General features: G+C 44.0%; 1 protein-coding gene across 3 annotated transcripts in view; it reads left to right on the top strand.

Moving 5' to 3' along the window:
• Window positions 1–23,519, top strand: part of A4GALT (alpha 1,4-galactosyltransferase (P blood group)) — a 117,401-nt gene extending 93,882 nt beyond the window's left edge. For 2 of the 3 annotated variants that reach the window (XM_030215313.1, XM_030215314.1), the window contains one exon: window positions 22,266–23,519. In XM_030215313.1, coding sequence (XP_030071173.1) covers window positions 22,266–23,362 — 1,097 coding nt within the window. In that variant the 3' untranslated portion in view covers window positions 23,363–23,519. Of the gene's footprint in view, window positions 1–17,267; window positions 17,358–22,265 lie in introns of all 3 variants that reach the window. The other variant, XM_030215315.1, reaches the window with a different exon arrangement.
• The last annotated feature ends 435 nt before the right edge of the window (window positions 23,520–23,954 follow it).

The following is a 23,954-nucleotide window of genomic DNA, read 5'->3' on the forward strand; positions in this document are numbered from 1 at the left end:
TACTGTGGGGGCATTCTTGGTGGTAATCGGCAGCATGGCCACTTTGCCACGAGTAGCACATCAGCCCTTACTGCCAAGTAAATAGGTGGCATTAAAGGCACAGGCAGTAAATAGTCACACGCTACTTTTAATATTAGCGCACAGCCATTTACTGCCCCATTTTAAAAAAGGCCTTTTTACCTACCACAGTAAAAAATGGTCCAGTGCGTGCCAATTTCACATGTCCACTAGCGCAAGCCACTTTTTTCTGCAGCTTAGTAAAAGGGCACCTAAGGGCTCTCGCGTTATGGGCATGCTAAACAATTAGTGCAGTACATATTGTAATGCCCTTGTACGAGTCCGGGCGGAACGCTCGAGCCACTTGGCCCCTCCAAGCGGGTCTATCTCCGCCCTGCTCAATAAAGTCAGACTGGGTTAAGACCAGAGCCGAGTCCAATTAGCCCAGCTTTTCAACCCAGTCCAGCAATGCTTGGCTTCTCCTAGAAAAGTTCCATTAGCCAAACTTTTAAACACAGTACAGCACTGCTTGGCTTCTCCCAGCAAAGTTCAATTAGCCCAGCCTTTAAACACAGTCCAGCAGTGCTTGGCTTCTCAGAGCAAAGTTCAATTAGCCAGGCTTTTAAACACAGTTCAGCAGTGCTTGGCTTCTCCTAGCAAAGGTCAATTAGCCCAGCTTTTAAACACAGTCCAGCACTGCTTGGCTTCTCCTAGCAAAGTTCAATTAGCCAAGCTTTTAAACACAGTCCAGCAGTACTTGGCTTCTCAGAGCCATGTTCAATTAGCCAAGCCTTTAAACACAGTCCAACAGTGCTTGGCTTCTCAAAGCAAAGTTCAATTAGCCAGGCTTTTAAACACAGTCCAGCACTGCTGGGCTTCTCCTGGCAAAGTTCAATTAGCCCAGCTTTGAAACACAGTTCAGCAGTGCTTGGCTTCTCCTAGCAAAGGTCAATTAGCCCAGCTTTTAAACTCAGTCCAGCACTGCTTGGCTTCTCCTAGCAAAGTTCAATTAGCCAAGCTTTTAAACACAGTCCAGCACTGCTTGGCTTCTCCTAGCAAAGTTCAATTCACCCTGATTTTAAACACAGTCTATCATTTGCTGGGCTTCTCCTAGCCCAGTTCAATTAGCCAAGCTTTTAAACACAGTTCAGCACTGCTTGGCTTCTCCTAGCAAAGTTCAATTTAAACACTGTCCAGCTTTGTGCGGGCTCAAAGCCTCAGGTCCCACCCTCTTGGTCAGCCTTCTACTTTCTGACCTCCTCCCGCATGACCCGGGCAGCCCCACTATACCTCCTGCTCTGGTCTGCTGAGAGCCAAGAGTTCCATGGGCTCCTCTGAGATGGGTTCCGGTTCTCCTACTTCCATCCCCTCTGGCTCCTCTATCTCTGGAGCCCAGTCCATCTTCTCTCCTCCTTCCCCTTCCTCCTGTTGAATCACTTCCCCCTCCTTAAATGGGCCTGGGTATTTTTCTTTCCCCGCCCATTTGTGCCACCACCTCTTCCACCAGGGAGGTGCCTCAACCTTTTCTTTTCCCTGTTGGCCCTCTCCTGGAGCTTCAGGGTGGAGCAGCCTATTCCGCCTCCTTATCCTGGCTCTCCCGGGGCTTTCTGGGAGTTGTAGTTTTCTCCCCCTAGGTTCCTCTTTCTCTCCCCCCCGGCGCCTTCAAAGGAGCTTCTTTCGGCACTTTGGAGCTGGGCTTCATCCCTAGCCTTTTTTCTTCTCCATACTCCTTACATACCCTCCCCCTTAAGCTTTTACTCTCCCCCGGTTTTCCCCCTTTCTCTTCGGGATCTTCTCCTACCCGGGATAGGGCATCTACATTCCCCAAGGCCTTCCCTGGACGATGCTCCACCGTGAACTGGAATGGTTGCAAGGCTAAATACCAACGCATAAGCCTGCTGTTATTGTTTTTCATTAAATTGAGCCACTTCAATGGAGCATGATCCGTGATCAGCCTAAACGGTCTACCCTCCAGATAGACTGTACATTCCTGTACCGCCCATCTTATGGCTAAACATTCCTTCTCTATTGTGGAATAATGTGTCTCATGAGGCAGGAGTTTGCGGCTCAGATAGAGAACGGGATGCTCGGCCCCTCCGTGGTCTTGGGACAGTACGGCCCCCAGCCCCCTACCCGAAGCATCCGTTTGCAGGATAAAGGGCTTTTGGAAATCTACCGCCTTCAGCACCGGCTCCTGGCACAGGGCCTTCTGCATCAACGCAAAGGCCTGCAACTCCCCTTCCTCCCATCTCAGCTGATCAGGTCTCTTACCCTTTAACATATCTGTCAGGGGGGTGGCTATTTCTGAAAAGTGGGGAATGAACCTCCTGTAATACCCCACCATACCCAGGAAGCTTCTTAATTGCTTTTTTCGACTAGGCCGAGGAAATTCTTGGATACCTTGTACCTTGTTCAACAACGGACGTACCTCTCCGCGACCCACATTATAGCCCAAGTACTTGACCCTATATTGGGCAAAACAACACTTCCTGGGGTTTAGGGTAAGCCCCGCATGTCTGAAAGCTTGTAACACCGCCCCAACCTGCTGCAAATGTGTGGGCCAGTCCTCGCTGTGAATTACCACATCATCCATATAGGCAGCCGCATAGGCTTGATGGGGTCTGAGGACTTGGTCCAGCAATCGCTGGCAGCTGGCGGCGGCTGAATTTAGACCGAACGGCAGCCTTTTAAATTGGTATAAACCCATGGGGGTGCTAAAAGCCGTCTTCTCCCTTGCCTCCGGCGAAAGGGGAATTTGCCAGTACCCTTTCGTCAGATCTAGGGTGGTCAGATACTGGGCGGCCCCTAACCGGTCTACCAGCTCCTCTATATAGGGCATGGGGTAAGCATCGGGCTTAGAGATAGTATTCAGCTGTCGAAAATCAATACAAAAACGCCATTCCCCTTCAGGTTTGGGAACTAATATCACCGGGCTCGCCCAGGGACTATGAGATTCTTCAATTACCCCAAAGTCTAACATCTCTTTCACTTGGGTAATGACTTCTTTCTTTTTCATTGGGGAGAGTCGGTAGGGCTTTTGCCGCACTCTCTTCCCAGGCTCTGTTACTATATCATGCTCCACTAAGTGGGTACTCCCCGGGCAGGCTGTCAACACATCCGTAAAGCTCTCCAAGATCTTTCCTATCTCCCTCCTTTTCCCCTGGGGTAACTGAGGATTCACTCCCGGCTCCCCATGCTGGAAAATCTCCCTTATTTGGGGCCCTAACTCCTCGCCCTCCTTCTCCTCCCACCTGGTTTGATATCCTACCCTAGCTATCCAAGGCTTCATCAGATTAATGTGAAAGGTTTGTACCCTACCCTTCTCATTTGCCACCTCATAGGTGCGGGGCCCGAGTCTCCGCTTTACTACCCAGGGCCCTTTCCACCTAGAGGCGAATTTATGGGGGTCTTCCGAAATCAATATCAGAACCCGGTCCCCTACTGCAAACTCCCTTTCTCGGGTCCCCCGATCATAGTATCCCTTTTGTTGTTCCTGGCTCTTTTCGAGCCTTCCCTGGGCATACTCTTGTATCCTAGCTAACCGTCCTTTTAGATCGTGCAAATACTCCACCACGGACTGATCCGTAGTTTCAGGGGGTACCCACTGCTCGTGTACAATATCTAATATGCCCCTGGGACGCCTGCCAAACATTAATTCAAAAGGAGAAACGCCTAAGGAGTCCTGTTTCTTCTCTCGGTATGCATATAGCACGAATGGTAAAAGCTGATCCCAGCCTGTTCTGTCGGCGCCTAAAGCTTTTTTGAGCATCCCCTTTAACGTCCGGTTAAAGCGCTCCACCATCCCATTTGTTTGCGGATGGTAAGCGGCCGTGCGGATATGGTGGATCCCAAAGGCCTCCCATACCTGCCACAATGTCTGCGACATAAAATTTGAACCCCTGTCCGTCAATACCTCCTGGGGAAACCCCACCTCACAGAAAATCTTCAGGAGCTCTCGGGCAATATTCCGTGCCGAAATACTCCTTAAGGGCAGGGCCCAGGGATATCTGGTGGCCATATCCATAACTACGAGCACATAGCTAAACCCACTTTGGGACCTTGTCACCGGCCCCACTATATCCATGGCCACCCTCCTCCCCGGCTGTTCTACCCTCGGGAGCGGTATTAAAGGGGCTTTGGAGGGGAACCGGTCGGTCACTTTTTGGCAGTTGGGGCATGATTTACAGTATTTTTCCACCTCATCATAAACCCCGGGCCAATAAAATCGGGCCAATATTTGTGTCAGAGTAGCTTGCGAGCCCTTATGCCCCCCCAGGGGATGATCATGGGCCAGCCTAATGACCAAGGAGCGAAAAGCCTGGGGGACCACTAATTGCTTTCCCCCCCCAGAGGTTTTCCCGCTAGGTACCCTTCTATATAATATGTCCGCCTCCACCAGGAACCCGGGAGCAGCCTGCTCGCCCCCTTGCCGGGCTCTCTCCCAGGCATACTCCAGAGTAGGGTCCCTGGCCTGCTCTCTGTGGAATTGGGGAAACTGCTCCCTCAGCTCAGCCGGCAACACCGGCAGGTAATTTTCCCTTTGCACCCTCAGAAGAGCCTCTTGTCTATCCTTTTTTTCCACGGCCTTTCCCTTCCTCGTTCGGCCGGGCTCCCCCAGTACTTCCCCCCTAAAAGGGAAAACCCCTCCTAGGGCCTCTTCTTCCCCCTCTGCCCCACGGCTCGACTGAGATCGGGTAGTCACGTACACCTTCTTTTCTCCTAGACAGTCTCCAAAATGGGGCCAATCCCTCCCCAAGATCATCTCCTGGGGCAGCCGGGGCAGAATAGCCACCGCCAGTCTTACTTCTCCCTGGGGCCCCTGTACATTGACCCTTTTTACCGCATAAGGCGTTCTAGCCCCATGAATACACTGGATGGACACCCTTCCTTCATAGGTCTCCTTCCCCGGGGGTCTCCTCCTTCGTATTCTCTCCCAGAGCCCCCTAGAGAGCATGGATTGATCGGCACCCGAGTCCAACATGGCCGTAATGGGTTCCCCTTCCACCTTAACCTTGGTTAGGTACCTGGGTCTACCTCCCCTGGTCACCCTAGAGGTCCACCCCTCCCGCCATTGGCAATCTTTTTTTAAATGTCCACTTTTACCACATTTGAAACACATTCGGTTCCCACACGTACCAGCCTGTTTACTCGGGCCTGCCCCTACCTCGGGCTTCTTACTCCAGGTCGGGGCCTCTGGCTTGGGGGGAGAAACTTTAGGCTGCCCCTCTTTCTCTGTCCCCCGTGCTCTTCCCCCCTCCAACCCGGGGATAGTCCACTGCTGGGCCTCTAGGTAGCATTCCAACCCCGAAGTCACTCCCTCCACCGTCTTACAGCCCCTCTTTATTAATTCACCCCTAATTCCTTCGGGGAGACCCTGAAGGAATTGTTCCACCACGAGCTCCTGCAATACCTCTTGCAGGCTGTGTTGCTCGGGCTCCAGCCACTTTTTCACTAGATCCATGAGTTTGTTAGCTACTGCTTTAGTGGGGGTCCCCTTTTCCCACTTCGTGGCTCTAAACTTACGGCGGTAGGCTTGGGGGCTAAGACCATATCTGTCCTTAATCGCCTCCTTCAGTCGGGCATAATTGGCAGCCTCCTCAGGCGACAAATCCCTGAAGGCTGCCAAGGCTTCCCCAGATAGCGAAGACACTAACCTCATAGCCCATTGTTCCCTAGGCCAGCCCGCCGCCCCAGCCACCCTCTCAAAGGCTGTCAAAAAATCGTCCACATTATCCTGTTCTGATAGCTTCCCCCAGTTAAGTGTGTGTAGGGATACAGGTCCTACCGCTCCTCCTCCACCGATCCCTTGTCCAGCTGTTCCAGCTCCTTCCTCCCGTGGAGCACCTGCCCCTCTCTGGAAGAAGTCCTGAAGCATGTTCAATACGGGCTGCTGTTGATCCCGGGCGGCGGTCAGGGAGTCTTCGACTATTTTGGCTGTCAGCTCCTGTTGTTTTTGAAATTGCAGCGTCATCCATCCGAAGATCTCCTTGGGGTCCATCTCGCCTCCGGAAACACCACCTGGGGAAAAACCAACAGAGAACCACCTCCAAGTGCGATTACCACTTTGATGTTGGATTCTTTGACCCCTTTTAATCCCCCCACGTTAGGCCCGCTTACCAGAGCCCCAGATGGGTCTGCGCCTTTCTCAGCGTTGGCCCTCCCGTGAGGCTTCTCCTTCTGTCCGGTCCCCGTCTCCTCTTACGCGACAGGTTCTGCAGAAGACAAATCCCACCACTGCCACCACTTGTAATGCCCTTGTACGAGTCCGGGCGGAACGCTCGAGCCACTTGGCCCCTCCAAGCGGGTCTATCTCCGCCCTGCTCAATAAAGTCAGACTGGGTTAAGACCAGTCCTTTCCAGCTCGGCTTCTCAGAGCCGAGTCCAATTAGCCCAGCTTTTCAACCCAGTCCAGCAATGCTTGGCTTCTCCTAGAAAAGTTCCATTAGCCAAACTTTTAAACACAGTACAGCACTGCTTGGCTTCTCCCAGCAAAGTTCAATTAGCCCAGCCTTTAAACACAGTCCAGCAGTGCTTGGCTTCTCAGAGCAAAGTTCAATTAGCCAGGCTTTTAAACACAGTTCAGCAGTGCTTGGCTTCTCCTAGCAAAGGTCAATTAGCCCAGCTTTTAAACACAGTCCAGCACTGCTTGGCTTCTCCTAGCAAAGTTCAATTAGCCAAGCTTTTAAACACAGTCCAGCAGTACTTGGCTTCTCAGAGCCATGTTCAATTAGCCAAGCCTTTAAACACAGTCCAGCAGTGCTTGGCTTCTCAAAGCAAAGTTCAATTAGCCAGGCTTTTAAACACAGTCCAGCACTGCTGGGCTTCTCCTGGCAAAGTTCAATTAGCCCAGCTTTGAAACACAGTTCAGCACTGCTGGGCTTCTCCTGGCAAAGTTCAATTAGCCCAGCTTTGAAACACAGTTCAGCAGTGCTTGGCTTCTCCTAGCAAAGGTCAATTAGCCCAGCTTTTAAACTCAGTCCAGCACTGCTTGGCTTCTCCTAGCAAAGTTCAATTCACCCTGCTTTTAAACACAGTCTATCATTTGCTGGGCTTCTCCTAGCCCAGTTCAATTAGCCAAGCTTTTAAACACAGTTCAGCACTGCTTGGCTTCTCCTAGCAAAGTTCAATTTAAACACTGTCCAGCTTTGTGCGGGCTCAAAGCCTCAGGTCCCACCCTCTTGGTCAGCCTTCTACTTTCTGACCTCCTCCCGCATGACCCGGGCAGCCCCACTATACCTCCTGCTCTGGTCTGCTGAGAGCCAAGAGTTCCATGGGCTCCTCTGAGATGGGTTCCGGTTCTCCTACTTCCATCCCCTCTGGCTCCTCTATCTCTGGAGCCCAGTCCATCTTCTCTCCTCCTTCCCCTTCCTCCTGTTGAATCACTTCCCCCTCCTTAAATGGGCCTGGGTATTTTTCTTTCCCCGCCCATTTGTGCCACCACCTCTTCCACCAGGGAGGTGCCTCAACCTTTTCTTTTCCCTGTTGGCCCTCTCCTGGAGCTTCAGGGTGGAGCAGCCTATTCCGCCTCCTTATCCTGGCTCTCCCGGGGCTTTCTGGGAGTTGTAGTTTTCTCCCCCTAGGTTCCTCTTTCTCCCCCCCCCCCCCCCCCCCCCCCGGCGCCTTCAAAGGAGCTTCTTTCGGCACTTTGGAGCTGGGCTTCATCCCTAGCCTTTTTTCTTCTCCATACTCCTTACAATATGTATAGAAGTATTGTCATACTGGGACAAACCGAAGGTCCATCAAGCCCAGTATCCTGTTTCCAACAGTGGCCAATGCAGGTTACAAGTACCTGGCAAGATCCCAAAACAGTACAATGCATTTTATGCTGCTTATCCTAGAAATATAACAAAAAATGCACACAGAGTGTATAGATGCAAATAAATGCAAGTAAAATAACCCTAAGGGTTATTCACTAAAGTGAGGAAGAGTCTCATATGTAATACACAATAATATTTTTTTCACTCAACAGGTGAATCGCTTGTTCGTGTTCATATCTTAATGGTTGACTCAGCCTCCACCATCCTAGGTCTACTAACAAAAAAGATATATAACTAGTGACTTGTACAAAATTCTTAGTAATGAGATAATGCACACTGCACTTATCTTAGGCAGGTTGGTGAGCTCTTAAACCCCGACAGGTCCCCGTTTTATATTCACTTTGTCAAGGGGGAGTGCCACCAAATCAGTCGATAAAAGAAAGAAAAATTCAAGTCACCTGCAGTCTGAAAAAAACCTCTTATTTTAATTTTAATTTTAACCTCTCTTGATATTTGCATATTTTCTCTCTATATTTGCTGATGGCTTACCCGATTACTGCCCCAGGTATCTGTATGTGCTGGCTTATACTGACGAACTAAAATGGCAACAGTGTCTTTTTATTAACAGGGAACAGCTGATGAAATCATGCTGGGTCTCAATATGTACGAACATTGTGAGACTCTTAAAGGTACATAAAGGTCCCACAGTTAAAATCCCTTTCTAACTTAAGGAAAACATCTACAGCAAACACTAGAAAAAACCTTAAGAAGAAACCTTAAGAGTCTCACAATGTTTGTACATATTGAGACCCAGCGTGATTTCATCAGCTGTTCCCTGTTAATAAAAAGACACTGTCGCCATTTTAGTTCGTCAGTATAAGCCAGCACATACAGATACCTGGGGCAGTAATCGGGTAAGCCATCAGCAAATATAGAGAGAAAATATGCAAATATCAAGAGAGGTTAAAATTAAAATTAAAATAAGAGGTTTTTTTCAGACTGCAGGTGACTTGACTGCAGCGTGGAGTATCCTTGAAGGATACTATTGAAACAGGATCTTTAGGGAATCTCAATAGAGAGGTTTCAATAATAGTGATAGAAAGCCAGGAGTGTTCAATTGAAGAACAGAGTAAAGTTTGCAAATTATCCCCATTATCCACTGCTCTCTTCGGTGTGATTTATTTGAAAAACCCTTTGCTGATTGTTGTAATCATTGACAAAAAAACCCCCTCCGTCCATATAATATATAACTGCAAATGTGATTGCTATTTCAATGATAATTAATCCATCAAGGCAATTTACATTATACTGAGTGACTGGCAGCAAACTTGAAAAATAATGCAGGACAGCACTTATCTTTTGGCTCAGATGGACTGCCCAGATGGACATCCATTGCGCAGTTGCTTTATCAAGGGATTGGAGCCTCAAAACAATAACATAATGTCTGCTGTATGCTGCTAATACCACTGAACTTTATTATAGACAAATGCAAAGTGATGCACATTGGGAAGAATAATCAGAATCATATTTATCTGATGCTAGGGTCCACTTTAGGAGTCAGCACTCAAGAAAAAGACCTAGCTGTCATTGTAGTCAATACACCGAAATCTTCTGCCCAGTGTGTGGTGGCAGCCAAAAAAACAAACAGGATGCTAGGAATTATTAGGAGAGGGATGCAAAATAAGACCAAAAATATTTTAGTGCCTCTGTATTGCTCCATGGTGCGACCTCACCTTGAGTATTGTGTTTAATTCTGGTCGCCGTATCTCAAAAAAGTTCAAAGAAGAGCAACCAAAATGATAGAGAGAATGGATCTGCTCTCGTATGAGGAAATGCTAAAGAGGTTAGGGCTCTTCAGTATGGAAAAGAGCTGAGGGGAGATATGATTGAGATCTACAGAATCCTGAGTGGTATAGAACAAGTGGAGGTGAATTAACTTTTTACTCTTTTAAAAAGTACGACGAACAGGGGACATTCAATGAAATTGAATGGAAGTACTTCTAAAACAAATAGGAGGAAATATTTTTTCACTCAAAGAATAGTTAAGCTGTGGAACTCATTGCCAGCAGTTTTTAACAGGTTTGTGTCTCACATGTCCTCCTGTCTCACGCACCCCCCTCTCCTGGGATGTGGTAACGGCGGTTAGCGTATCTGGGTTTTAAAAAGGTTTGGACAAGTTCCTGGAGGAAAAGTCCATAGTCTGTTATTGAAATGGACGTGGGGGAAGCCACTGCTTGCCCTGGGATTGGTAGCATGGAATGGTGCTACTAATTGGGTTTCTGCCAGGTACTTGTGACCTGGATTGGCCACTGCTAGAAAAAGGATACTGGGCTAGATGGACCATTGGTCTGACTCAATATGGCTATTCTTTATGTTCCTAAATTGCTTCATGTTTTTCAGTATAAATATATGAGTTTACTATCCTAAAATTTAATTGAAAAATAAAACCTAAGATTTCTAGAAAACTGTATGTATCTATTTTATTTAGCTCACATCTTTTTATTGGTAGCTCAAGATGAATTACATTCAGGTACAGTACGTATTTCTCTGTCCCTAAATGGCTTACAGTCTAAAAGGTATACTATTTTACCACAAGAAAATTGACATGGGATTCACAAACCTTTGGTAAATTATTGCATAGCCTGACCTGTCATAGTAGTACTGCAAGACTGCCACTAGGGCTCAGGTGATGCCATTTTTTGAAAAAGGCATGGCCAGGGCAAGATTGACCATGGTTCACTCCTGTCCCCTATTGAACACTAGAGATATCCTCATAAGTCCTGGAGTGTGCCTGTGGTGGTACTGAAGACTAGAGGAGGGGAGTGTCATTATTTTGATACAAGGGAGTAGTAGTATGGGGAGGAGGTGGGTGAGATGCAATATTTCTGAACATTCAGGCCACTTTAAGACTTTCTTCAGGAGCATTGGTTCATGTATATGCAGGCTGATCCTCCCAGGGGAAAGTTAACAACAACTCTGAAAGTGTTAACTTTCTTCCAGTAATGCATCTTGTGAAGTGTAGTGCAAGCTGCATTTTTTATTTTACATAGGTGTGTACTGCTTTACATGCATTTGCATGTCATATAGTTCATTACTACTTAATGTGCATTGGGCTGCTTTTTTTTCTGCATTCATCTGTGTTATTGGCAAATAGCTGGGATTGGCCATTGTGGGAAAGAGAATACAGGGCTTGATGCATGTTTAGTCTAACCCAGTACGGCAGGTCTGATTTTCTTAAATTACACAGTGATAGTGAATATGTTCCATAAGAAATAATAGGGCACATTTTCCTACACTAATGTGTAATGCAATGTTTGTGAACTGGAGAAAAAAAGTATACAAGTGAATTTTTGTTGATTGTACTGATCTATAGTATTCAAAACACTTTGGACAATTTATGATAAATATAAGCTTGGAATATTTGCATTTTCATTATATGCTGGGTAGCACTGCAGACTGGCATACAAGCAGGGATCAATCACTATTTTGTGATCTTAAGTAATGACTTGTCACTTGGCCAACTGTGAGAGCTATCCATTTCCATCTCTGCAGTACCATAACAAAATATGCATTATTCAGGATTGTCTGGAATCATAACTCATTCCATAGCATGTGGGACCACGGCCCAGAATCCACATGACAGATTATAGCCATAAAAACAGATGCTGAATTAATTATCTACAAGTGCTCTAGCATGGCCTATTTATGTTTGTTTGTATTGCCTTGTTTAGGGTTCCAGTAAACTGAATTACATTTGAATTTTCCCTGACCTAATGGAATTGGAACACCTGTGTACAAAGGCTAAAATAATCACACCTCTCATCTGTAAAGCTGAACCGTCCCACCCCTTCTGACGCAACTTCCTGTTTTGTGAAGGGCGGGACAGTTCAGAGAAATGTCCCAGTGCAGGCTGCAGGCAACCTACTAGTGCCACTGCCACTGCCTGGGTGAAAACTGAAGCAGAGGTGATTTTAAGTTACCAGGAGACAGGGGTGCATGAGACAGGAGGCCATGGGAGACACACTCCCTATTAAAAATTCCTGGCTATGCCACCTTCCTGTACATGTATTTTTTAAGCTCCTCATACAGATCACACATGTGGAAAGCAGCCAGTGAGGCAATTAGTGGACTAAGCACTATTCTTTAAAGGGTGCTCAGAACTGAATAGCTCATAGGGGTGAATTCTATAAATCACACCGAAAAAATCAGCACCGAAAAAAAATGCTTAAGTGCTATTCTATAAGACGTAGCGAAGAGACTGAATGAATTCTTTGCTTCGGTCTTCACCGAGGAAGATTTGGGTGGGATACCGGTGTCGGAAATGGTATTTCAAGCGGACGAGTCGGAGAAACTTACTGACTTCACGGTAAACCTGGAGGACGTAATGGGGCAGTTCGGCAAACTGAAGAGTAGCAAATCTCCTGGACCGGATGGTATTCATCCTAGAGTACTGATAGAACTGAAAAACGAGTTTGCGGAGCTACTGCTAGTGATATGCAACTTATCCTTAAAATCGAGTGTGGTACCGGAAGATTGGAGGGTGGCCAATGTAACGCCCATTTTTTAAAAAGGCTCCAGGGGAGATCCGGGAAATTATAGACCGGTGAGTCTGACGTCGGTGCCTGGGAAAATGGTAGAGGCTATTATTAAAAACAAAATTACAGAGCACATCCGAGGACATGGATTACTGAGACCAAGTCAGCATGGCTTTTGTGTGGGGAAATCTTGCCTGACCAATTTACTTCAATTCTTTGAAGGAGTGAACAAACATGTGGACAAAGGGGAGTCGGTTGATATTGTGTATCTGGATTTTCAAAAGGCGTTTGACAAGGTACCTCATGAAAGGCTACAGAGGAAATTGGAGGGTCGTGGGATAGGAGGAAATGTCCTATTGTGGATTAAAAACTGGTTGAAGGATAGGAAACAGAGAGTGGGGTTAAATGGGCAGTATTCACAATGGAGAAGGGTAGTTAGTGGGGTTCCTCAGGGGTCTGTGCTAGGACCGCTGCTTTTTAATATATTTATAAATGATTTAGAGATGGGAGTAACTAGCGAGGTAATTAAATTTGCTGATGACACAAAGTTATTCAAAGTCGTTAAATCGCGACAGGATTATGAAAAATTACAAGAGGACCTTACGAGATTGGGAGACTGGGCGGCTAAATGGCAGATGATGTTTAATGTGAGCAAGTGCAAGGTGATGCATGTGGGAAAAAAGAACCCGAATTATAGCTACGTCATGCAAGGTTCCACGTTAGGAGTTACAGACCAAGAAAGGGATCTGGGTGTCGTCGTCGATAACACACTGAAACCTTCTGCTCAGTGTGCTGCTGCGGCTAAGAAAGCGAATAGAATGTTGGGTATTATTAGGAAAGGTATGGAAAACAGGTGTGAGGATGTTATAATGCCATTGTATCGCTCCATGGTGCGACCGCACCTTGAGTATTGTGTTCAATTCTGGTCGCCGCATCTCAAGAAAGATATAGTAGAATTGGAAAAGGTGCAGCGAAGGGCAACTAAAATGATAGCAGGGATGGGACGACTTCCCTATGAAGAAAGACTAAGGAGGCTAGGGCTATACAGCTTGGAGAAGAGACAGCTGAGGGGAGACATGATAGAGGTATATAAAATAATGAGTGGAGTGGAACAGGTGGATGTGAAGCGTCTGTTCACGCTGTCCAAAAATACTAGGACTAGGGGGCATGCAATGAAACTACAGTGTAGTAAATTTAAAACAAATCGGAGAAAATTTTTCTTCACCCAACGTGTAATTAAACTCTGGAATTCGTTGCCGGAGAAAGTGGTGAAGGCGGTTAGCTTAGCAGAGTTTAAAAAGGGGTTGGACGGTTTCCTAAAGGACAAGTCAATAAACCGCTACTAAACGGACTTGGAAAAATCCAAAATTCCAGGAATAACATGTATAGAATGTTTGTACGTTTGGGAAGCTTGCCAGGTGCCCTTGGCCTGGATTGGCCGCTGTCGTGGACAGGATGCTGGGCTCGATGGACCCTTGGTCTTTTCCCAGTGTGGCATTACTTATGTACTTATGTACTTAAGCCATGCCTAAAGTTAGTCATGGTTTACAGAATAGCGCTTAAGTCCCAGGGGTCACGTATAATTTAGGTGCATCCATTTGCACCAATGAAAACTTGGTGCAAATACCCTACCTAAAATTACGAACGGAACCCCTTTATTCTATAATTGGGTGTATAAGCCAAGACCACGCCCACAATATGCCCCAAACTGCCCATGACCCTCCCATTTCCACGCCCCCTTTTTTGGACGGATGTAAAATTTAGGCATGGATCACGTGCCTAAATTTACATACATACATCTTAATTGATTCCAATTAGTGCCAATAATTGTTTGGGTTTTTTTAACATATTTTTATTAGTGACCACAGGAACCACACACAAACATATAAACATTATGGCTTTTGTACATTTTAGAAATAAGTATCTCGTGGTCCCCAATATAACAGCATACTACTACTTCTACGGTCTGTGCCCTGAAAATGGCAGATACAAATCAAGGTAAGGTATACACAAAAAGTAACACATATGAGTTTATCTTGTTGGGCAGACTGGATGGACCGAGCAGGACTTTTTCTGCCGTCATCTACTATGTATGTTACTATGTAATTAAAGCCCAAAACTCCCCCCATCCTACCCCACCTATCTAACCCCAATACCCCCTCCCCATTACCCCACCTTCGCTAATAATTGCTTGTTAAAAAGCCAATTATTGGCACTAATTAGCTCATTATTCAATTAAATTGTGCATGCAATTTTTGGCAACTTTTATATTATAGGAGGTTAGCTTGGAGTTTTCCCAGTGCCTAACCCTGAGCGCTATTTACTGAATCTGGCCTTGTATTTGCCTATAGTGGCATATATGTGTGAAAGTGACATTCTACAATTGTGTTTTTCTCATTATTGTAATGTTTATATTACAATTGTAATCCATGCAAGATTGTAAAGACGAGCCAAAAATAAATGTATGAAAGAACAAGATTGCTCTTTCTTGGGGAACTATTCCTTTAGGGTCGGTTTTCTATAGAATCCCTTCAAATTAGAATAAAGTTAAATTTTACCTTGTAATGAAAGAGGTTTGTTTTTAGATTCGTTGACACTTCCATTAGTATAACTTGTGCCTGAGAGATCACTGCTAGTGAAACTGAGTAAGAATGGATGGCCACTGCAATGCATATTATCAAGTGAAAGTTTTGATGATCAAGGCATGAATCAACATTTTTTGAAGCCAAAAAAGTATTTCCTTATATTTATTTTAAAAATTTTTAAATATATTTTGTTCAGGTTTTTTTTTTTTGCTTCAATTTAACTTATTCCCATTCCATGCCCATCCAATTTTTCTCCCCCTTCCCAAGTTTCTAAATGTATTCAGTGCTTTCTATCCTACACATCAAGCAGGTTTTCTGAGTGGTTCTTAATTCTAAAATGGGGGTATATGAAAGTACTACGGAAGTGAGAGTGGTTACATGAGTGGGTGAGGTAAGTGGGGGTGGGGGGAAATGTAAACTACAGTATATGATAGGAAAGACAGGGCAAACAGTTGAACAAGGGACTAGTTTTATAGCAGGGGGCCTGGTTTAAGAAGAGAAGTAGATGCCTGCTTTGGTTATGTTCTATAAAGGCACATAGGTGCTTTTGTGTATTTATAAAATAATCACACCTACATTGCAGGTGCTAACAGATATATCTGCTCTCCAGCAGGTATAAATATCTGCACCTAGACTATGTATGTATGCATGCATATTAGCATATTTTATAATTTATGTGTTCTTGCAAACTATGCCCACAATCCACCCAATCTCTGCCCCTGTAAACACCTACTCCCAGGTTCATTATAGGTCACCCTAATTTGGGTGCGGATCCCAGATCAACACACAAACTAATTATTTAATGAGCCATTAACAATCAATCATTTGTGTTAATTGCCACTCTTTGGGGTTTATGCACAGTTCTGCCCTACACACTATTCAATAAAATGTGTGACTAAATATCATAGCATACAACACAAAAGGAGGCATTGCCATAGGAGGGACACAGGCGGGTCAGCAACATTCCCAGAAACTAGGCACAATGTTATAGAATAGGGCAGTGGTTCCCAACCTGGTCCTGGAGACACCCCAGCCAGTCCGATTTTCTGGATATCCACAATGAATATGCATTACCATATATTTCTTGCTGATTGAATTTATTCTGATACTACTATTTATAACTACATACCTGTTAATACTATGCACTCATATATATTGAGAAATATATATATACTAGTGGAACCCAGACCGTTTCCTCAACAATGAAATGGGCCCTAGGAAGGCTCTCATAAGCAATTTTTTTGTCTCTCCCCTCCCCTCCCCTCCATGTCCAGCGATTCTTCCCTTCCCTCCCATCCCATCCCCTCCCCTCCATGTCCAGCGATTCTCATCTTCCCTGCCCTCCCATCTGTGTCCCACGATTCTCTTCTCTCCTGTCTTTTCCTCCCATCCCATCCCATCCATGTCCATCGATTCTGCTCTGCTCTGCCCTGCCCTCCCCTCGATGTGCTGCTATTCTCTTTTACTTTGTATCTGTACCTTCCGTTGGTGACATCCTGACATCAGCTCACCTCCAGCGTTCCCTTCCCTCTCACTGTTCCGCCCTCTGACGTCATTATGTTTTGACGTGAGGGTGGGGCAGTGAGGGGGAATGGAACGCTGGAGGCTGGCTGACATCATGAGATGTTACGAACCCAGGCAGCCAGACAGCAATGGAACGTTGGAGGTGCAAATTATTATATAGGGTGTGTGTGTGTGTGTGTGTGTGTGTGAATAGTGCTCAGTACACCCCCATCATTCCAATTCTGAAACAAGATGGTAAACGGATGACAATCATTGCACCAGCAGCTATACTTAGATGAAAATTTAAAAAATATATTCAATCAGCAAGAAATATAAGGTAATGTTTATTTGAGTTGTTGATTCAGGTCAGTTTGGGGAGCCCATTTATTGATAACAATGAATATGCATGAGAGAGATTTGCATGCACTACCACCGCTGCATGCAAATCTCTTTCATGCATATTCATTGTGGATATCCTGAAAACCTGACTGGCTGGGGTTCCTCCAGGACCAGGTTTGGGAACCACTGGACTGGAATAGGTTTATTTACACAATTATTGGCACTAATTGGAATCAATTAAGTCATATGTGCATAAATTTAGGAGCGTGATCTGCGCCTAAATTTTGCACGCATCCCAAAAATGGGGGAGCAGAAATGGGAGGGGCATGGGCAGTTGGGGTGGATCATAGAAGTGCTTTTTTGTTACGCAACTCAAAAATTAGGCAATAATTATATCAATAATTTCTACTGGATCCAATACCATAGTCATTCAAACATCATAATATCCAGTTAAAGTTCATCCACCTTCCTTCCATAAAAGTATAGAGTAATTCCCAAAATTTCAACTTCCTGATAAGTAGAAATATATATTTTTTTCTTTCTTTTAATAGTCTCTACTAAGTGACCTCAGTGACACTCACCATCCACGACCCTCACAGGAATTACATGGAGGTATCATAGAGCGTCAATCATCTTCACCGGTACACTTTTCTCACATTAATTTTCAACTTTGTTACGCAAGCCATTATAGAATAAGGGGGCTCTGCACGTAAATTTTGGTAGAGGCATTTGCACCACTTTTTCATTGCTGCAAATGGATGCACCTAAATTTACCCCCCGGTCTTAAACACTGTTATATAAATCACACCTAACTTTAGGCACAGCCTATAGAATAGTGCTTAAGCATTTTTTTTTGTCGCCGATTTGTTTGGTGCAATTTATAGAATTCACCACTTAGTAGTTAGTATGGATCTTGACAGCACCTAACTTTGGGCGCCATTCATAGGATTGCATCTCTAATGACACAATATGCACCATCATGTCATGTGGGGTACATTTACATAAGAACACAAGCATTGCCATACTGGATCAGACCAAAGGTCCATCAAGCTCATTATCCTGTTTCCAGCAGTGGCCAATCCAGGTCACAAGTACCTGGCAAGATCCCAAAACAGTACAATACATTTTATGCTGCTTATCCTAGAAATAAGACGTGGATTTTCTCAAGTCCATCTTAATAATGGCTTATGGGCTTTTCTTTTAGGAAGCCAGCCAAACCATTTTTTAAACCCCGCTAAACTAACTGCTTTTACCACATACTCTGGCAACAAATTCCAGAGTTTAACTACTCGTTGAGTGAAGAAATATTTTATCCGCTGCTTGCTATTTTATAAAAGGCCATTTATGTATGAAAATCACATTATAAGACTGTGTTCTAAATGTGGCCCTGCAGTGGAACTTATTTGAAACAACCCTTGAGGCAATTCCCAGACTCTGGACCCTTCCTCAGGGATCTTTCTACATGGTTTAAGGATAATGAGCTAAAGTTGAATCTAGCAAAAACACATTTTCCCCTGGATTCTATAATACGGCCCCCAGATTTATGTGCACACCCAAGATACGCACAAAAATTAATTGAGTAACAAGCCCCTAAATATCAATACTTGGGGGCTAACAACCAACTATTAGAGTTAATTGGCACTCATTGTATTTATTTATTTAAACATTTCTATGCTATACAATCCTACAACTCTTGGTGGATAACAACATAACATACACAATACAAATTAGAAACAAGATAAACACACACTCTATGCAACAAATGGACTCCTGCACAGTACAGGAGTGTCAATCACTAAAATATCAGCATAAGAAGAACTCATCAGTAAACAGCAGCAAAAGCTTGAGTAAAAAGGAAAGCTTTCAAGTGTTTGTGAAATTAATGAAGCGACGTCGTACCTTGTAAATTAAAAGGTAACAGGTTCCACTGTTTCACACCCTCAGTATAAAAGACAGAAGAATGGTATTCAATTAGTCTAATTTGGTGAAAAGAAGGAATGTCAAGTAAAAGTTTATCTGATGAATGCAGGATTTGAGAGGGTAAATAAATTCTTACAGAATTAGCAAAAGAAACTTGAACATCGTTGCTCAGAGCCTTACAAAGCGGCGGTAAGCCCGGCGCGGGCTTACTGCTCGCTATAATGGAAGTACCACTGAGCTACTGCAGCAGCCCAGCAGTAGTTCCCACCCCCTGCGTGCCATTATATCTGGCGCTGTACTACCCGGTTACTCCTGGGTTAGCGTGGGAGCCCTTACCGCCACCTTAATGGGTGGTGGTAAGGGCTCCCCCCAAGAATGGCCCGTGCAGCAAGTGCTGTGGTAAAAGGAGGCCTCAGTGCACGTCAAAAACATGTGCTCATTCCAACGAAGGCCCCCTTTGGCCGCAGCTTGGTGAAAGGGGTCCCTAATAAACAAATGTAACCCACCATTGCACGTATCTATTGCCAATTATTGCTCATTATTGCTTGTTAAGCGCTGCTATCAACACTGATTATCTTGTTTAAGCCAATTAAGTTGCACGCATTGTTACAGAATACACTTGGATTTCGACACAGAACACTTAGGGGCCCTATTACTAAGCTGCGTAAGTGTCAATGTATGCCCAACACACGCCAAAATGGAGTTATTGCCCAGCTACCACGTGGCTCTTGCGGTAATTTCATTTTTGGAGTGTGTCCGATACATGCATGCAAATAATTTCGGATGCGCGTATCGGATGCGCATCAAGTGGCATTTGACACACGTAGGTCATTACCGCCCAGTTACCGCATGAGTGTTTACCACAAGGTCAATGGCTGGTGGTAGGGTCTCAGACCCAAAATGGACACACGCCAATTTTGATTTTGCCGCACGTCCATTTTCGGCAAAAATTTAGAAAGGCATTTTTTGCAGGCATGCTGAAAAATGGATCTGTGTGCACCCAAAACACACGTCTACACTACCGCAGGCCATTTTTCAATGGGCTTTTGTAAAAAGGCCCCTTATGTACGCTATATAAAATCCAGGGGCTAGTGCCTAAAGTTAAGCTCGGGAATCGGCACGCTATTCTATAAATAGCGCATAACCATTATAAAATAATACTTATGCCTGTTTTCAGCATACGTTTTTTTGAACGCCATTTATAGGAGTTTTTAAAGCTTTGTTTGTAGGAAATGAGTTATTGAGTAGGGTTAAGAGGATCTAACTTGGTTTGAGGCAGTAGTGAGATGTGTAAGGGTTTTTTGTCTCCCACTCTTTTATTGCATATGGTTTTTATTGTAATTCAATAAATTATATTAACTCAAAACATTAATAAAAAAGGATACATTACAAATAGTCTAAAAGCATAATCTCAAAAATAATTATAAGACACAAACCAAATACCCTAAAAAGATGTGTGTACCGATTTATAAAACATGGAAACAACTTTAAAAAATGTATTAAAGAATGATATTACTAATACAATAAATTGTATTTTAAAATTATCTTAAACGTCTCTTCCATTCAATAAGTATCATAAACACTTGATGAGGATCATAGATTTTGCAACAAGATGAATCAAAAACAGTGACAGAATTAAACCAGACCCGATCATGAACATGCAAATACATTAACAATGCAAGAATAATAATTTCTTATTAATATCATAAAAACTAATAAATAATCATAATTTCTTATTAATATTATAAACCACCTTATAATTGAAAGAGAAAAACGCCTAGATTTCGACCCAAATCGGGAGATAGACGTTTATCTCACAAAAACGAATAAATCAGTATAATGGAAAGCCGATTTTGGACGTTTTCAACTGCACTCCATCGCGGAAGCGTACAAAGTTGACGGGGGCGTGTCGGAGGTGTGGCGAAGGTGGAACTGGGGCGTGGTTATCGGCCGAGGATAGATGGGCGCCTTTTGCCGATAATGGAAAAAAAGTATGCGTTTGTAGCTAGAATTTAGGGCACTTTTCCTGGACCCTGTTTTTTCACGAATAAGGCCCCAAAATGTGCCCTAAATGACCAGATTACCCCCAGAGGGAATCGGGGATAACCTCCCCTGACTCCCCCAGTAGTCACTAACCCCCTCCCACCACAAAAAAATGATGTTTCGCAACTTTTTATTTTCACCCTCAAATGTCATACCCACCTCCCTGGCAGCAGTATGCAGGTCCCTGGAGCAGTTGTTAGGGGGTGCAGTGGACTTCAGGCAGGTGGACCCAGGCCCATCCCCCCCTACCTGTTACAATTGTGCTGCTTAATGCTTAGTTGTCCAACCCCCCCAAACTCACTGTACCCACATGTAGGTGCCCCCCTTCACCCCTTAGGGCTATAGTAATGGTGTAGACTTGTGGGCAGTGGGTTTTGAGGGGGATTTGGGGGGCTCAACACACAAGGGAAGGGTGCTATGCACCTGGGAGCTCTTTTACCTTTTTTTTTGTTTTTGTAAAAGTGCCCCCTAGGGTGCCCGGTTGGTGTCCTGGCATGTGAGGGGGACCAGTGCACTACGAATCCTGGCCCCTCCCACGAACAAATGCCTTGGATTTATTCGTTTTTGAGCTGGGCGCTTTCATTTTCCATTATCACTGAAAAACAAAAACGCCCAGCTCACAAATTGTCGAATAAAACATGGAAGTCTATTTTTTTCGAAAATACGGTTCGGTCCGCCCCTTCACGGACCCGTTCTCGGAGATAAATGCCCATGGAGATAGACGTTTTCGTTCAATTTTGCCCCTCAAAGAATAATAATAACTTCAAGTTACACATTTTGCAACAATAAAAATCAAAAACAGTGACAGAATTAAACCAGACACGATCATGAACATGCAAATACATTAACAATGCATAAATAATAATTTTGATTCATCTTGTTGCAAAATCTATGATCCTCATCAAGTGTTTATGATACTTATTGAATGGAAGAGACATTTAAGATAATTTTAAAATACAATTTATTGTATTAGTAATATCATTCTTTAATACATTTTTTAATGTTGTTTCCATGTTTTATAAATCGGTACACACATCTTTTTAGGGTATTTGGTTTGTGTCTGTTATAATTATAATTATTTTTGAGATTATGCTTTTAGACTATTTGTAATGTATCCGCTTTTATTAATGTTTTGAGTTAATATAATTTATTGTATATCATTTTAGGGACTCCTGAGGCAGGCCTGAATGGCCAAAACACGACTTGTGTCGAGTCCAGTTTTTTAAGAATAAACTCTTGCTGTGAACTTTTTTCTGAGTCCAGTAGAAGTTTGTTTGGCGTCATCCATCTTGTCACCTTCGCTGTGTTCTTTTCTTGGTTTTTCCATTGCGGAGGTCCGCTTTCTTCTATGTTTGCCGTTTTTTTGTAATTTGCCTCGAGATTTTGGTGAGGCAAAATGTCAAATAATGTAAAGTAAAGTGTTGGCTCCTTAGCTGCAAGGGCAGCTCTGTGGCCCTGGGTGCCAAAGTGCAAGCACTTAGACAAATAGCCATCCAGAATTTTATTAACCCTTCACATTATAGTAGGTAGATTACTATATTTCTCAATTTCTAACAATTGTCTTGTTTTGTTTTGCTTTTTTGCAGACATTCCTTTTATTGGAAACACAAAGCTTTCTGCTGTAAAGACAATGGGCAAAATGTCTGCCACAGTACAAAACTTATTCCAGCTGGCTATGAAGAATAAATATAGAGCTACTTTTATCATCTTTGTTAAGTTCATATCCTTCATTTCAATCATCTTGTACCTGAGAATCACAGATGAAGATGCAGCTCAACATTATAATTTACCTGTGGAAGTTAAATGCCCAGGCACTGTACCTTACACTCTTCCTCCTTCCAGCCCCCTTCCAGGCCATGGGATATATTTTGTGGAAACCTCAGATCAAACAAATCCAAATTTTCTATTCATGTGCTCTGTGGAATCAGCAGCAAGGGCTCACCCTAAGACCAAAGTAACTATCTTTATGAAGGGTTTAACAAAACCAACGCTACCTAAAAACCTGGGCATTTCTCTCCTGAGATGTTTTCCTAATGTTGAGATAAGACCACTAAACCTCAAAGATCTTTTTGCAAATACGCCTTTGGCCTCTTGGCATGCATCATCTCAATTCAGATGGGAGCCATATCTCTTGCCCATACTTTCTGATGCCTGTCGGTTAGTTATCATGTGGAAATTTGGTGGGATCTACTTGGACACCGATGTCATAGTTCTTAAGAATTTAAAGAACCTCACTAACTCACTTGGAATTCAGTCTAACTATTTATTAAATGGAGCCTTTCTTTCCTTTGAACAAGGGCACAAATTTATAGAGGTTTGCATGCAGGACTTTGTTGATAATTATAATGCCTGGATTTGGGGGCATCAAGGGCCACAGCTTTTAACCCGAGTTTTCAAAAAATGGTGTTCTATTAAAAGGTTGAGAGACAGCAAAGGCTGTAATGGGGTAAGCACCTTGCCTCGGGAGGCCTTTTATCCTATCCGCTGGCAGGACTGGATGAAATATTTTGAAGCCATCACCCCTACTGATTTTAACAAGCTTTTCCAGAATACTTATGCAGCTCATGTTTGGAATAAAAAAAGTCAAGGAACCAGGTTAAAGACAGGGTCCAAAACTATCTTAGATCAACTTCAGTCAAACTATTGCCCTTCTACTTATGAAATAATAAAGATGCATCTTTGAATTGGAAAAGAAAAAGCTGACCAGTATTTTGAGGCATTGTCCCATACTGTAATAATTAAGGTCAATGGATAGTTACATATCTGCTCTGAATGATCATACAGTGGTGGAAATAAGTATTTGATCCCTTGCTGATTTTGTAAGTTTGCCCACTGACAAAGACATGAGCAGCCCATAATTGAAGGGTAGGTTATTGGTAACAGTGAGAGATAGCACATCACAAATTAAATCCGGAAAATCACATTGTGGAAAGTATATGAATTTATTTGCATTCTGCAGAGGGAAATAAGTATTTGATCCCCCACCAACCAGTAAGAGATCTGGCCCCTACAGACCAGGTAGATGCTCCAAATCAACTCGTTACCTGCATGACAGACAGCTGTCGGCAATGGTCACCTGTATGAAAGACACCTGTCCACAGACTCAGTGAATCAGTCAGACTCTAACCTCTACAAAATGGCCAAGAGCAAGGAGCTGTCTAAGGATGTCAGGGACAAGATCATACACCTGCACAAGGCTGGAATGGGCTACAAAACCATCAGTAAGACGCTGGGCGAGAAGGAGACAACTGTTGGTGCCATAGTAAGAAAATGGA

This window comes from Microcaecilia unicolor, chromosome 9 (genome assembly GCF_901765095.1).
Source record: "Microcaecilia unicolor chromosome 9, aMicUni1.1, whole genome shotgun sequence".
NCBI lineage: Eukaryota > Metazoa > Chordata > Amphibia > Gymnophiona > Siphonopidae > Microcaecilia > Microcaecilia unicolor.